Below are 15,349 nucleotides of genomic sequence, written 5' to 3' on the forward strand. Positions count from 1 at the left end.
GTCAGAGGATTTTGTCTGACAATCTGAGCACTTGATGAATTGCTGCAACATTTGTCCTGCAAATTCTCAGTGATGAGCAGTATCGTATGCAAGTCTCCAGAGAAATTCAGGAAAGTCTTAAAAGTGAACCAGGCTTTCTTTTGAAGCAGTTATCACAAAAGAAGAGTCCGTCATCACATTATGTCAAGAAAGCCTGGCAAGTGAAGAGTAATGTGAAATTGGTTCTCATCTGTTTCTTCGACATGGGAGTAACTGTCCAGAACGAGGTCATCCCTCCTCGTCACTGCATAAATGCATTGTTCTATCGTGATGTGCTGAAGCAGTTGAGAGAGAACATAAGAAGAAAACATCCAGAAAAGTGGTGCTTGAGTGACTGGTTCCTCCATTGTATCAATGCAAGGACATGCTTATTTGTTGTTCTCTTCTTTTCTTCCAGCACTCTTTCATGTGTTCACTTTATTTTTCTCCCTGTCTTCTGACCACTTCGTACCAGTTTTTTTCACTCTCTCACCTTGGCATCCTTCCATATTCAATACTTTTCCCCTAAACGCTTATCTGTCAGTTGTTTCTTCAGCTTTTATATTATTCTTTTCTAAATCCTTTTTTATTTCTTGGACCCAACTTCTTGTTTACTTCACATCCCACAAATATTTGAACATCTTTTTGCTGAATCTACTGTCTTGCATGATGTAAATGTCCAAAATGTCCATGATATAAATGTCCAAAAAATATTTCTTCTTCATCTCATTACTTCCGATACTTTTTATATGTTTCAATAAATTTCATCATTACTAGACTGCAGATTTTTTAGGTCATAAAAATGCATTGTAGGCACCTAAAATAGGCTCTTTCAGTACCTCTTGTAGGCTATATAAAATCTAAAATAGGCCCTAAAAAGTGTTATGCAGAAAAACTAAACATAATGTAAAACACACAGTGTCAACATATGAGCAGACTATTATTCATTAAAAACAATGGAAACAAAAATATGCTCTGTAGTACAACACAGCAAACATTGTGTCTCTTTAATGTTCAAACTAATCCCAAACTTTTTTAGTTTTTCCAAGATAAAATGTGACATGAAAAGTGTACAGCCATATGTTGACATACGTGTAATATGTAATTCAATAAATACCAGATAAACCAGTGGTTTCAAAAATTTAGACCATAGCTGGCTTCACAGTAAATTTGTCAGTCAGTACTAATTTATATGCTAAAAAAGAACCTTCTACATGAACAGACGTGATGGGCATGCTTCCCTTTCGCTAGATGTTGGACAGGAATGCTGCAATTAGGGGAGCTGGATTTTCCACTAAGTATGTGTGCTGCTGCACACAAATCCTTTGGCCAGTGTTCTTCTGCAAAAACCTTTTGTGTTTTTGCCCATACTTTTTCTCCCACTTAACCTGACACTTTATTAATTTCTTTTTAACTTCCTCTAGTAAAAAGATGTTCTCATAGATAGGTCTCCCTGAGCCTTCTAATTTGAAAATGATTCTTGCCATAAATGTGTAGTTGGCTTTAATATAAACCAAGTCCCATTGGAATGAGGGATCTTTAATTGTTTTGCTGAAGTTACATAGAGAACATGCTCAGATAGATTTTAAATTATCTCCTGGACTGCTGAGAGATATATGCTGTAGTATTCCGTTGCTGCTAACCAAGTGCTCCAGTGGGTAACAACAGGTTCACACGGCAAGGACACAACTAGAAGTTGTTCTTTGAATGCCTGTATCCTCGATGATGCCTGAACAAAGACTTACTTTACTGTGGAGATCAGTTTATTTACTTTACGGAATTCTAACCTTACTTGTTCTGCTATACCACTGATACCATGTGCTATACATGTTACATTCAGCACCAAAGAGTAGAATACTTTAAGCAATTTGAACACTCCATCTTACAAGCAGTGGCATCTGTGAAGGGCAGAAGCATCTTGTTTTCATCCATGATATTTGGATATAGCACCTTCAGCCCATTGTTGACTAAGTATGCAGTTGCTTGCTGGTTAGTCTCAGGGAACTGTTTTGAACAAATACAAAAAATCTAACTTCCCATTCTCATATTTGCAAGGTACTTGCCAAGACTATCAGTAGTTTCATCAACAGAAATGCATATGCAAGAGTCCCCAATATCTTCTAGGATTCTGTGTAGTTTATCAGTGTAAGATGAATCCACATTTTTTTTTTTTTTTTTTTTTTTTACAGTAGCAGGAACAGACTGGTGGCAGTACTTCTCAAGAAAACTTTCAAATTAGGATTTTCTAGTTTTTGAAAAGGGGTGTGTGTTGGCACAATAGCATGACAAGTCATTGCAGAATTGGTTCTTTTTGATGGATTCATCAGATGTCTTTGTTAAAAGCACTTGATTCAATTTTTATGTTCATTCAAAATTTGCCTTATGTAACGCTCCACTTGCATGCTGGGTTAAGTGGGACTTTTTATCACTTGAAACCTAATAGAAGAAATACACAACAGGCTATATAGAAGTGAGCATGAAAAGTATTTGATACTGTTAAGAGATGCCGATACCTAATTTTAGCAAAAATAAATTTTAAAAAAACATACAATACAGTTTAGCAGTTTTAGTTTTCTAGCTATCCGTTCACTTAATAGAGTTTTGTTACAACACTGAACTTAAAAAATCAAAACTCAGTGCATCATTTTAAAAGCATTTATGCTTTGTCCTGTAGGTATGACATTTTCACATGGCTTACTTTTCCTTCATATAAAAATTGAACTCAGCAACTTAAAAATTATAATAAGAATGAACAGTTGAGTCACAGTGTCTCTTTGTATATTTTTAAACAATATTTACAATATAATTTGCTTCACAAATCCTCTGGTGTCTAAAGACGTGAGAAGGAATTCACAAATCCTAAATTGCAGGAAAAACTAAAAGAATAAAAACATAACTAACCTCTTTGTGGCATCCTTGATAGAATGTAATTTTCCCATCTGCCATATAGTGTGGAAACTTTAGTAGCCACAGTCTTAGACGACTAGACTTTGAACTAGCTGTTTTCGGCATTTTCTTCCATTGAACTATTCACACTTTTAAACTAGAAATGATTTTGAACAATAAATATGTTACACTTATACGTCCATCACTAGCTTTGTTTGACAAGTGGATAATAAAAATTTGACAATGGACTCGCTTTCCTGCAATGAGAGTCCATGTATAACTAAGGAGAGAGATGAAGTTGTTATTTTTGCTACAGTCTGTAGGCAGCTTTAACTTTCCCCATGTGTTTTTTTAAAGCCAATTCAAGGCCATTGAATATCTTTCTTTGTGGAAACAGGTGGTTGCTAAAGATTATATGAGCTACAGATTTTGACTTCAATATTCTTCAAATATCAAATTCTAAACTTTTGAAACTACATAAATTGTATGTTATTTTAAGGAAATAGGAACCTCTTAAGATTTTATAGCAAAAATAGACAGTAATGTCAATATAGGCTGATTTAGGTGCTATAAAATTAAAGGTTTTGAGTTTAATTGGTCATGAAAGGCATAAGTACAAGTTTATTTGCAATGAGGAACTCAGGAAAAAAATGGGTTTAACCATAAGGCCCATGGTCTAATCATTATCACCAAATTCTCCACCTTCCACCTTTTTCATGGATCTAATACTTTCCTAATGAGTTGCCCTTCTAGTATCTCTAATTTATCTAAATTATAATGTAATGCTACTGGTTCCCATCAGATCACTGAAGTTAAGTGCTGTCGGGCTGGGCTAGCACTTGGATGGGTGAGCATCTGGTCTGTCGAGCGCTGTTGGCAAGCAGGGTGCACTCAGCCCTTGTGAGGCAAACTGAGGAGCTACTTGATTGAGAAGTAGTGACTCCGGCCTCGTAAACTGAAATACGACCAGGAGAGTGGTGTGCTGATGACATGCATCCAGTGATGCCCGTGGGCTGAGGGTGACACGGCGGCTGGTCAGTACTGTTGGGCCTTCCAAGGCCTGTTTGGACGGAGATAATGTACTGCTAGACATTCACTGCTGTATAGACATTCTCTTCACTACTGTACTGTAATGCCTGATTTTTGATAGACCTTTTTTGTCGTAAAAGGGGTAGGTTATACAATATGGCCTTCCCATTTTACATATCCTTTCCTATCTAGCAGCTTTTTCCAAACCATTTTCTTGGGTTATCTCCCCAAGATATTTAAATTTTTAACCTTTTTGATTTAGCCAATATCTGTTTTCAGAAATTTTGGTGCCTTTTTATTGTTTGAAAAATTATGGTTTTCTCCGCAGGAACTCTTAAGCCGGTCCTACTGGCAATTTCTTCTAAAACATTAATTTCTGTTACAGCAGATGTCTCATTTTCAGAGAGTATTGCTAAGTCATCTCCAAATGTGAGATAATTTATTCCAGCATTTTTGTTTCTTCTTTCCAACCTTGTTGGTGAAATGATACATTCATTTGGTTTTTCATCCCAAATTTTCACTACTTTTTAAGAAAATAATTTTAAAAAATGATGATGGGGCATCACCTTGCCATATGTCTGTATTTATTTTGAAGAGTTGACATATTTCTCCCATAAATTTCACTTAAGGTACTGTGTCTGCTAAGTGTTTCACAAATTATATTTGCTAATTTAGACTTTACCAAATTATCAGATTATTTTGTCTGTATTTTATCTGTCAATAGAATTAACACCCATCTTGAAAACAACAAACATTACTAAAATATCTTTTGGATTCAGTAATCTGTATTGAATGATTGACTTTAGAATAAATATTTGTTCAGAACATGGTCCGCCCTTCCTAAAACCACCTTGATATTTACCTAAATGACTGTCCATAATGTTTCTGATAGCAACAAAATTCCACTGTAGTTGTTAACATCATGTTTATTGCCTCTCTTGTCTAGTGGATATATCAAGGCTACCTTCCACTCTCTTGGGATTTTTTTGTTTTCCAGATTTTCTCGAAGATTAATTTTAGCTCTTTTTTTTTATTTCTGACTGAGACAGTTTCAGAAGTTCTGCTGTAATAGTGTTCTCCACTATCTTCATAGGATGTACTGCAGGGAAATCCCTGCAGTACATCCTACATTCCCATAACCCTCCTCGCCTCAGCCTTCGTTAGTCACTGTTCTCACCCATCCAGCCCCCTCCCTGTTCTCATTCCAGCCCTACACAGGCGCCATTTCACTGCCACACCCAGTCTTTTAATTTCTTTTTATTGCTCTCCTTTCCACTACTTACCCCCCTCCCCACCTTCTCTCCTGCCCTCCATCTAAACTGCAGCACTTCACGGTCCACCACCCCCACCATACTATCCCTTCTCCCTCCCCGTCCCAGCCTCTTCCATACCCCCACCCAGTCGCCACTCCCATCATGCACTGGTGCTGCTGCTCAAGTGTGGTTTCAGTTGTCTGAGACTGCAGACGTGTGTGCAAGTTGCGTTTGCATGAGTGTGTGTGCGCGCGTGCGTGTGTTTATGTGTGTCTACTGCTGACAAAGACCTTACTGACCGAAAGCTATAATTGTGTGAATCTTTTTGTTGTGCCTATTGCGACTCAGCATCTCCACTACATGGTGAGTGGCAACTTTCCTTCTCTAATATTGTCTCATTATCTTAAACAGACAACTCTGCTTATACTCTTTGGACTTGCGAGGCTTGCTCCCTTAAATTGTCTCAGCTTTTCTTACAGTGGCCACATGGCAATAACCTGGCTGCACATACGTGAGCGAATCTGGGCTCATATTGTAAAATGACAGTTGCTCAGCTGTTTAGAATTATCAGTTCATTGATATTTGTTTCTGTGCCATACATGGGTAAACAATGGTGTAATAAATTTCCTTTTACAACAGATTTATTGGTTAATAATGGTTAAACCTGACATGCTGGAGGGCTTTGGGCAGAAATTGAATTTAGTTTTGGTAGTCGCAACAAATCTTTTAAAAAATATGAAATATTTGATACATTTTCTAAAAACTTTAAATAACAACTGTGTGAATTATCACAATAAATATTCATTAAATTGTGAAGTAGTAGGAGTGTCTCTGAAGGACCCTCTATCAAAATTCTGCTTCATTAGTGGGAAAAATTTTCAGTGTGTGTACAGTTTCAAAACGAAAACCACTTCATGTTTCCCACTCAGAGATCAAAGCTCTACACCTATACTTCACAATATGTGGCCATGAATAACAATACAATATTAAAATGCCGTCCAAAGCAAAACCTACAACAGGATGGCAGTTTTGTTTCATCAAAAGTCATGAGACTTCCAGGTGAAAATTTTAAATTTTTCTCAACCATTTTTGACTGTGTGTGAGAACAAGTTTTACTTTAGTAGTTTTTAAGGCAGCAAATAAAATCTTTTGAGTTGCCATGTAGTATATTAGAATGTGGTCACTCAAATGTAATATAAGTAGAGTACAATATCAACATTTCAAACGGGACATTCTTCACAGTACAACGATCACTGACTTTAAGTACGGCACTGAGAGAAAGTTGACAAAATACTATATTCCCTATCAAAATTAGCATAAAAAGAATGACAGTCTCAATATTCAATGCTGATATACAATATTCATGTTCAAATATGGATCCATATACATAATTTTTTGTAAAATTAAAAAAAAAAAAAAAAAACCTGGCTTCTATGTGCAATGATGAGCTCACAGCTATATGAAAAATTTTCACAAAAATATTACTTTCTGGACACACACAGTTGTTAAGTGGGAGACAGACCTGGAGCTTGAGAAGCCATGAAAGGCAATAAAGATTGCCAACATCTGCAAGTATGCTGAAAGTGGCTGCAATCAACCAACAAACATTACAATCAAATGCACTTCTTAAACATTTTTTTACATGACTCCACACGCTATTGTTTTTGATACAGAACCTTACAGTGTTTGTGCCAAAATGAATCAGAACATTTATTTCCACCAATAAACTGTTCAGTTCCCCATTTTCAAGAAAAGTTGCAAACATGTACACACCAGTACCATCATTGTACAGAAGTACTCCTACTTGATAATAGTTAGTTATCTGCATTTTCCATGGTTTATAATTGTGACCTCTCACTATGGTATGGAACAAATTATTGTATTATAATACATACTCTCAGCAGAAAATATGGCAAAACACTGACCATTTAGATGATTCATTAAGGGTTTCTCTTTCATTTTACAAGCATATACAGTTTTAAGCTTAACGATTTCAATGACTCTCTCCTCCCTCTCCTAAGCACACACACACAAACACACACACACACAGACACACACACACACACACACACACACACACACATAAAATAATACTACTACACATAAGAGATGATAGCCCTATTCTGAAACACACAATTTGTGCTGGGCATTATAGGTTAAGAATTTTTAACATTATGTAAAGCATAGTTCAATTATTTGATCTCTTCTACCTCTACATTTATGTACATATTCCACAAACAGCTGTGAAGTGCATAGCAGAGGGTACTTAGTGTAGTAAACACATTAGAGTTTCTTTCCATATGGAGGACAGGCAGAATGACTGTTAAGTCCTTTGTGCATGCTGTAATTAGTCTAATACTGTTTTCACAATTCCTATGGGAGAGATACATGTGAGATAAAGAATAGATCTAGACTCTCAACTTACTGCTGGCGCTCAAAACTTAATAAGTAGGATTTTGTGGGATTAATGGAATCTGCCAGTTTTGGCTTTTCAATATTTCTGTGTTGCTTCTCTGCTAGGCAAACAAACTTGTAGGATTTTGCCTTGTCCTTTTTTGTATACGTTCGGTATCCCCTGTTAATCCCATCTGGTAGGGGCCGCCCACACTTCAGGAGTATTCTACGATGGGTTACATGTAAGCAAAATAATAGTGTTTTCCCAGTTTTTTAAGGTATTCCACAAACAAACTGAAGTCTCACAACAGCTTTATCTATGACTGAGCATATGTGGTAATTCTTCTTCATATCCCTACAAACTGATACACTCAGGTATTTATATGAGTCGACCAACTGCAGTTGTGACTTGTTGATGTTGTACTCATAGGATATTACATTTTTTGTTTTGTGAAGTGCAAAATTTTATATTTTTGAACATTCACAGCGAGTTGGCATTCTTTCCATGACTGTTAATCTTATCAAGATACGGATGGATATTTGTGCATCATTTTTCAGAGAATGCTTCATTATACATAGCTACTTACAAAGAATCAGAGTTTACTATAACATTACCTACGAGTTTACTAATATAACATGAGCAGCAATGGTTCCAACACACTTTGCTGGGACATATCTCAATATATTTCTTTTCTGTCAACGACTCCTTCTGAGATTATAGGTCCATCCTCTCTGTATCAATAAATCCTCAATGCAGTCACAAATTTCCCTCAGTACCGCATAGAATCATACTTTTGGTAACAAGTGTAGAGCAGTATCAAGTCAAATACTTTTTGGAAACTGAGGAATCCTGCATTCACCTGATTGCCTCAATCAGTGTCTTTCAGGATGTCATGTGAGAGAAGTGCAAGTTGGGTTTCGCACGATCACTGTTTTCAGAATCTGGGTCGGTCGGCACGGAGGAGGTCATTCTGATCAAGATACCTCACAGTGTTTGAGCTCATAGTATGTTCTAGGGTTCTACAGCTGCAAATGAGATTGGATGATAGTTCTATGGATCACTTCTGTTACTCTTATTGCAGATGGATGTGCCTGTGCTTTCTTCCAATCATTGGGGATATTTTTTGTTCAAAGGATATATGGTATATTAAGAAGTACTGTAAAGTAACTTAGCAGGCAGTTTTTCTGTACATTCATAACAAGCCTCATGTTCTGTAAGTCAGTGACTTTGATCTGTATACAGTGAGGTGACAAAGTGGTGCCATCCACATACCTTTCTGTGCTTGGCCAGGAGGGCCTCCCTCTCGGCAATTGCAGCGTCCACCTGCCGCTGCAGCTCCGCCTGCTTGGCAGCCAGCCGTGCGCGCGCCTCCCGCAGCTGCGCCTCATCCTCCGCCTCTATCCTCGCCATCTCCTCGGTGCGCGCCCGCTGCGATGCCTCCAGCCGTGCCCTGCAGTCTGCTTCTAGCTGCTGCAGCCTCACTTCGCACTCTGCCCTAAAGTTCAGTAACAATATTTATCTATTTATGAATTTATTTCTGTCTTAAAAATATAGCCAGGCATCATCATTGAGTGAATATTATAACTTTTATAATATATGAGGAATATGTAATGATGATGATAATGAACAATAATAGCACGTGCACACACACACACACACACACACACACACACACACACACACACACACACAAACGCACATGTGCATATGCAGGGTATACTAAAAAGTAATGCCACTTTTTATGTGAAAACTCATGAAGCTTTTTGAATAAAACCTATGTTATGAACATGCTATCTTTTTATTCTTAATGTCTACATATTTCTTCTCAACACGGTGAACATTTCTGTCTTTTTATTCTTAATGTCTACATATTTCTTCTCAACACAGTCACCCTAGTGATGATCACATTTCTCCCAATGAGAGGCCAGTTTGTTGATACCATCACTGTAGAATGTTTGACTTTGTTGACAGAGCCACCACCTCACCTCTGTTTGCACCACTTCATCACTATCAAAATAAACTTCTCAAAGGTGTTCTTTAAGTTTTGGGAGCAGATGAAAATAGGGTGGGGCAAGTGTGAGTGTACGGAGGATGATTGACGACAGTGAACCTGAGGCATCGGATTGCTGCAGATGTTGCAGTGCTCGTGTCTGGCCTGGAACTGTCATGCTGGTGGAGAGAGTACTCCAGCTGTGGACAAACCCTTCGAATTTGTACTTTCAGTTTTCTGAGGGTCTTGCAAGTGTTTATGGTGGTGTGTTGGACATCCCAGAACACTAAAACCATGACTTTGCCAGCTGATGGCAACATCTTGAATTTTTTTAGCATTGGTAATCCTTTGTAGCAGAATTCGATTGGCACTCTCTTGTTTTTGGTGTTGCAATCTTCTCTGTTTCATAGTAGGAGTAAGCATTTGAGGCAGCTACCACGCACACAGTTTTCTGCGATTAACCATCTGTACACACTCTTGTGACCTTCCATTCTTACCTGACAGGTGTGTTTGTTTTATCTGTTGATTTTCTCTTATAAGTAAATCACCCCAATTCCAATAAGTCTCGCCAGCTGCCGTACACTGTCACAAGAAGAGTGAGAACTAATAGAGGACAATTAGCAAACTAAATGGAAGGGAGTAAACAAAAACAGAAGGGGTGAGAAGAGCATGGACAGTTTACAATGCGACAGAGATACCGGTTCCCTGTTGGACTGAAAGAAAGCAGCTGATGTATGTGGAGAGGGATACTATGCCAATGATAAAAGATAAAGGTTTATCTCCTCTCAAATGCAGAGTGGTTTTGAATAAGAGACAGGTTACAGCATAATTTGCTCCACAATCATTTGGTTAAAACAGAGAAGGATATGGAGAATGATTTAGCATTATGCAAAGGTACAGCCAAGATGCTGAATGTATCTAATCTGGTATAGCAGTTATGCAATGATCATAGGTATCTGATATGTGAGGAGAAGAGGTGTTGAGGACACCATTCACAATTAAGTAAACAGAGAATGTAAAAATCATGTCACTTTTCTGGTCACATCCACCCTAAAAAAGCATAGGTGGGACTCACACACTGAAAAAACCAAATGTGACAAATGTATCTTACAAAAGAAGCTCATAGCTAGCTCAATTTCATGGAATTTTCACTACCTGGGGTGTGATGAACTACATCACAGTAGTAAAGTTTTGACAGCAGAAAAAAAGTGGACTAATCTTTATCTAATTTGATCAAACAATGGGAACTGTACATAGGAATATCAACAATGTAGAAAAAGACACATTGCTACTTATCAAGATGCAGACATGAACAATTAAAAGGCACTTACATAAACCTTTCAGCTATAGCTGTCATCAGTAAATGAGAGACACACACATCATTCACACACAAACAAGCACACCTGACACACACAGAACCGCCAACTCCAGCATCTTGGGCCAGAACGCATTTTACTTGTGTGTGTGAATGGTATGTCTCTATCTTCTGCTGATGAAGGCTGTGGCTAAAAGCTTTATGTAAGTGTCTTTTAATTCTGCCTGTCTGAAACTTAATGTGTCTTCTTTACAGTTTGTTTAATATGAGGTACATATATTTGTCCACATTCCTGGACTGCATATACGCATGCTGCAACGGTTTGCTCTTTCCACTTTAGATGCTTATCCAAGATTATGCCAAGACGTTTTACTGTTTTTATGATACATTAATTGGATACCATCAAGTAATGGAGAAACTATTTCACAAAAATGTCTACTTATCTACTTTCAGTGTTACATCACAATGACCTGTGACTTCTTAGGGTATAGTATAACAAGACAGAGCACTGCCATTGAAAAGCAGTACATTACACACACAGTCCACATATGAGGACATTGTGAAACAACATGGATACAATAAAGGGAAGTCCCTGATAGAATATAAATAATGGAAAGAGTAAAGGCAGAAACTCAACATATACCCCAGCAGCTGAGTCACTGATAGACACACAAGCAAGGCTGCAAACATTGATAGCTTTTGAATGAATCCTTCTTCACAGTTGTTGGGAACATATGCTCACATATATGTACATACATACATACAGACATACATACACACTGGCTCAGCTACCTTATCCAGGCCCAATAATCAGAAGTCCCTGCATTTTGATAGCTGCCACACTAAAACTCACTCCCATGTAGTCTGGCCACCCAAAGACAGAGCATCTGTCATGATGATAATTCCCTCACCCAGCATACCGACTGTCTGACACTATATAGCAGAGATGCTGAGTCGCAGATAGGCATAACAAAAAGATTTTCACACATAAAGATTAGTGTCCTGTTGACAATGAGGTCATTAGGGATGGAGCACAAGCTCAGATTAGGGTAGAAAGGGGAAGGAAATTGGCCGTGCCCTTTCAAAGGAATCATCCCAGAACTTGCCTGATGTAATTTAGCGAAATCACAGAAAACCTAAATCAGGGTGGCTGGATGCAGGTTTGAACCATCATCCTCCTGAATGCCAGTCCAGTGCGCTAACCATTGCAACAGAAGAAGACTTTGGAAGACAAAAGAAAACTGTGCTGTAATTAGTACTGAGAACTGTCAAGTTGACAGTGAAATTCACATTCTGAGTAAGAAAATCCTTGGGAATGTTCTTGCAGAATCATCTGTTGTCATGAGAAGACTATTGTATTATACTTGAAGGAAACACTGCATACGTCTTTATGAAGAGGGCCACGTTTATTTACAAAAATGATTACTGTGCTGAATTCTCATCTTCCGACAGAATCTGCACAATTCATAGAAGAAGGCCATACACTGACACAATCACAGTTGACAAAAAGTGATTAGTATAATATTTAGCATTCACTGCTCGAGATAAAATCCGAACTTTGTGAATAACAGACACAAAAACATTAAAACATATGAGACAACTGCTTTGAGAAGTTGTATAAACCAAACTATTTCACAAATTGAGTTAACATTTCAATTACATTATTGTACAAAATGAAAATGTTGTGTTGTTCCATGGGAGGTACAAGGATGTACCGTATGTACAATGAATATGTAAGGTAACAACAGATGGGAGTGACAGCATTCACCATTAATTTAAGAGAAATAGCCTCATGTGATACAGGCAAGCATCAGAAGTGAAGACAAATCTGTGGCAAAACTATACTCTATTAAGATCCAGATACCAAGTAGTCAGGGTTAGATACACAAATGACAGGCTTCAATCCTAAGGACGTGCTCGACAAGTAGTTATGGCAAAAAGCACCCAGGCAAACAGATGCTGCGTCAGTGCAAGACACACACAGGCAAATGAAGAAACAGTGCAGCACTATGTTTTCACACTATGAAATAATGTCTTTGCAGTTTTCCTAAAGCAGTACAATGCAATTCTCAAAAAAGCTTGAAAAAGTCACCTTCATAGATTTGAAGATATCTGAGAGCAATTATGTACAAAAGATTTTGAGTATTTTAACAAAGTCACCAGTAGCTGTATGCATAGTGTGCAAGTTGTGTGATCACAAGATCCCTCATAGAAATTCTATATTTGTTTCCTGAGTGTAAAAAGTTGGTATAATATGAGGTTTATGAAAGAAGAAAATTCTTTCATTTAGTAGTGTGGACAGAAGTAGAATATTGGCGAATTTTCAGCACCCAGCAACACGCCAAAAAAGAGGAGAAGTCAATGATAAAAGGCGTACATGGTATAGCTCAATGTTGATTTGGAGAGAGAGAGAGAGAGAGAGAGAGAGAGAGAGAGAGAGATTTTCAAGTCAAGGCATGGGTAACAGAAAAAATGCATTTTGATGTTAGAAGCCTAACCTCCATCTAACATTATTGCCATTACCCAGCAAATACATCACAGAGATACTCAGGAAACAATTTAATGTGGTGTAAAGATGGTGATAAAACAGCATGTCTCTGTAATGCCCGATATAACTAGAACACATATGGCTTGTTACCTAGAAAAATTAACTGGGATGGTAAGACACTCCTGGCACCCTTATGGCAGAGTGTTTTGGCTGAAAGACTGTAACATAAAAAGCATAGCTCAGGAATGCAAGAAGCAATTTCAACCAAGTCTGGTAAGTACATGACTCAGTATTTGCATAAAAAAGACAGAGATACCCCTACTACCGCTTGGGATGGGACTGAGGATCAGAATGGGCGACATGTAAAAATGTCCAAAAATTGCCTGTTGGTATTTATTTCCTACAATTAGTTGACATGCTACGCTTTAAAACTATGGACCACAATCTCTCTCATTTGTGTTGTTCAAAACATCAACCACACTGTATTTTGAGGCCAAAGATCATGCCATACAATTCAGTACCACAGATACGTTTCGACAGTCAGTTACTGGCAGTGTTACAAGTTTCTTCAGAATTCAGATGAAACTGCAGGGCAAAATTCATTAGAGATACAGACGAAATATGTATACAAATACATGTGAAATACGTGAAAATTTTGTGAAATGTATGCGATGTATGTGTATGCAGGTGAAACTGCAGGCAAAACAATTTTACCATAACATATACAATATCCTTGTAAAAGTGATCCACAGATGAGTACTTCTACTACTACTACTGCTACTGCTACTGCTGTTGTTGTTGAATAATAACAAACCAAAATAACAAAAACAAATTCCAATTAATATCGATGCCATTCATGTGCCATATGGCAAAATTTTCTCCCTTCTCTAATATCACAGTTTGAATTTCGATGACAGTGCACACTCATTATATTGACCACACAGCACTCAATGGTTTTGTGCCGGCAATAGAGTTATCTGAGAGCTACTGAAAATCTTCTCAGCAGTTGTTGTAGTGAGCCACAAGTAAAATAATTACTACACATCATTTTACCTGAGAATACGCTCCTGCTGTTCTGTGTTGACCCTGATAGCATCCAGTCGACACCGGGATTCACTGATAATCCTCTCTCGTTCCACTTCTTCCTTTAGTGCCAGTCGTTCAGCCAGCTCTGAAAGTCTTTGTTCCTAACAGAAACAAAACATTGAGTTTTAATCCATGTTGCCTAATTCAATATAATAATATTCACAAACTGAACTACTGCATTATCAGTGTGCCAATCTTTCCTTCTCAGTGATCACCATTACTAAACGGCTAAGAAGGTACATGGTGTATTAAAACCAGTTGCAGGTTGCCTATCTAACACCTTCCAGGGGCAACAAAACTTTGATTTTCAATATTTCATATAATTATTGGCTGAATTCAAAAATTTTAAATGCTGTCATAATCTACTGATTAAGAGGTACAAACCTGTGTTAAAAGTGTAAAACAGTATTACATTTAGGAAAGGCAGTATAACACACAGCTCAAAAATACCCAGACTATTTATTAAGTATTTAAGAATGAGAGCACTTAACAACTTGCAGCAAATTTCACACACAATTTCAGACCTTTACAAAACTTTTCCTCAGAACGGCCCACATCCCCCCCTCCTCCCTCACCACCACCATCATCAAAAGCGATGAAAGGAAAAAAATTCTTCGCTTTCTACATTTTCGCTGTTCCTGCAATAGTACTTCTATATCAGGCACAACATTTAAATTATTATTTCTTTACTATTAACTGCTCACGCTACATTTGTCAGAGAGTATCCATTTATACCACTGAATGTACCTGCAAAATCATATCATTGCCAAACACATAGTTAATCATATAATAAACAATAAGATGAAAGAAAAAGTAGGTTTTCTTAAAGTGGAAAGCAAATTCCCCAGACTATACTCATCCAATATTTCATGAGAGCACTTCAGGAGCT

At 37.6% G+C, this 15,349-nt stretch overlaps 1 protein-coding gene across 1 annotated transcript in view; it reads right to left on the bottom strand.

Annotated features, from left to right (window-relative positions):
* LOC126425154 (centrosomal protein of 164 kDa) overlaps positions 1–15,349 on the bottom strand; it is a 688,023-nt gene that overhangs the window by 109,848 nt on the left and 562,826 nt on the right. Inside the window, exons 13-14 of the mRNA XM_050088105.1 lie at positions 14,428–14,561; positions 8,854–9,076 (exon numbers count right to left, since the gene is read on the bottom strand). Coding sequence (XP_049944062.1) covers positions 8,854–9,076; positions 14,428–14,561 — 357 coding nt within the window. The remainder of the gene's footprint in view (positions 1–8,853; positions 9,077–14,427; positions 14,562–15,349) is intronic.

Source organism: Schistocerca serialis, chromosome 10 (assembly GCF_023864345.2).
Source record: "Schistocerca serialis cubense isolate TAMUIC-IGC-003099 chromosome 10, iqSchSeri2.2, whole genome shotgun sequence".
NCBI lineage: Eukaryota > Metazoa > Arthropoda > Insecta > Orthoptera > Acrididae > Schistocerca > Schistocerca serialis.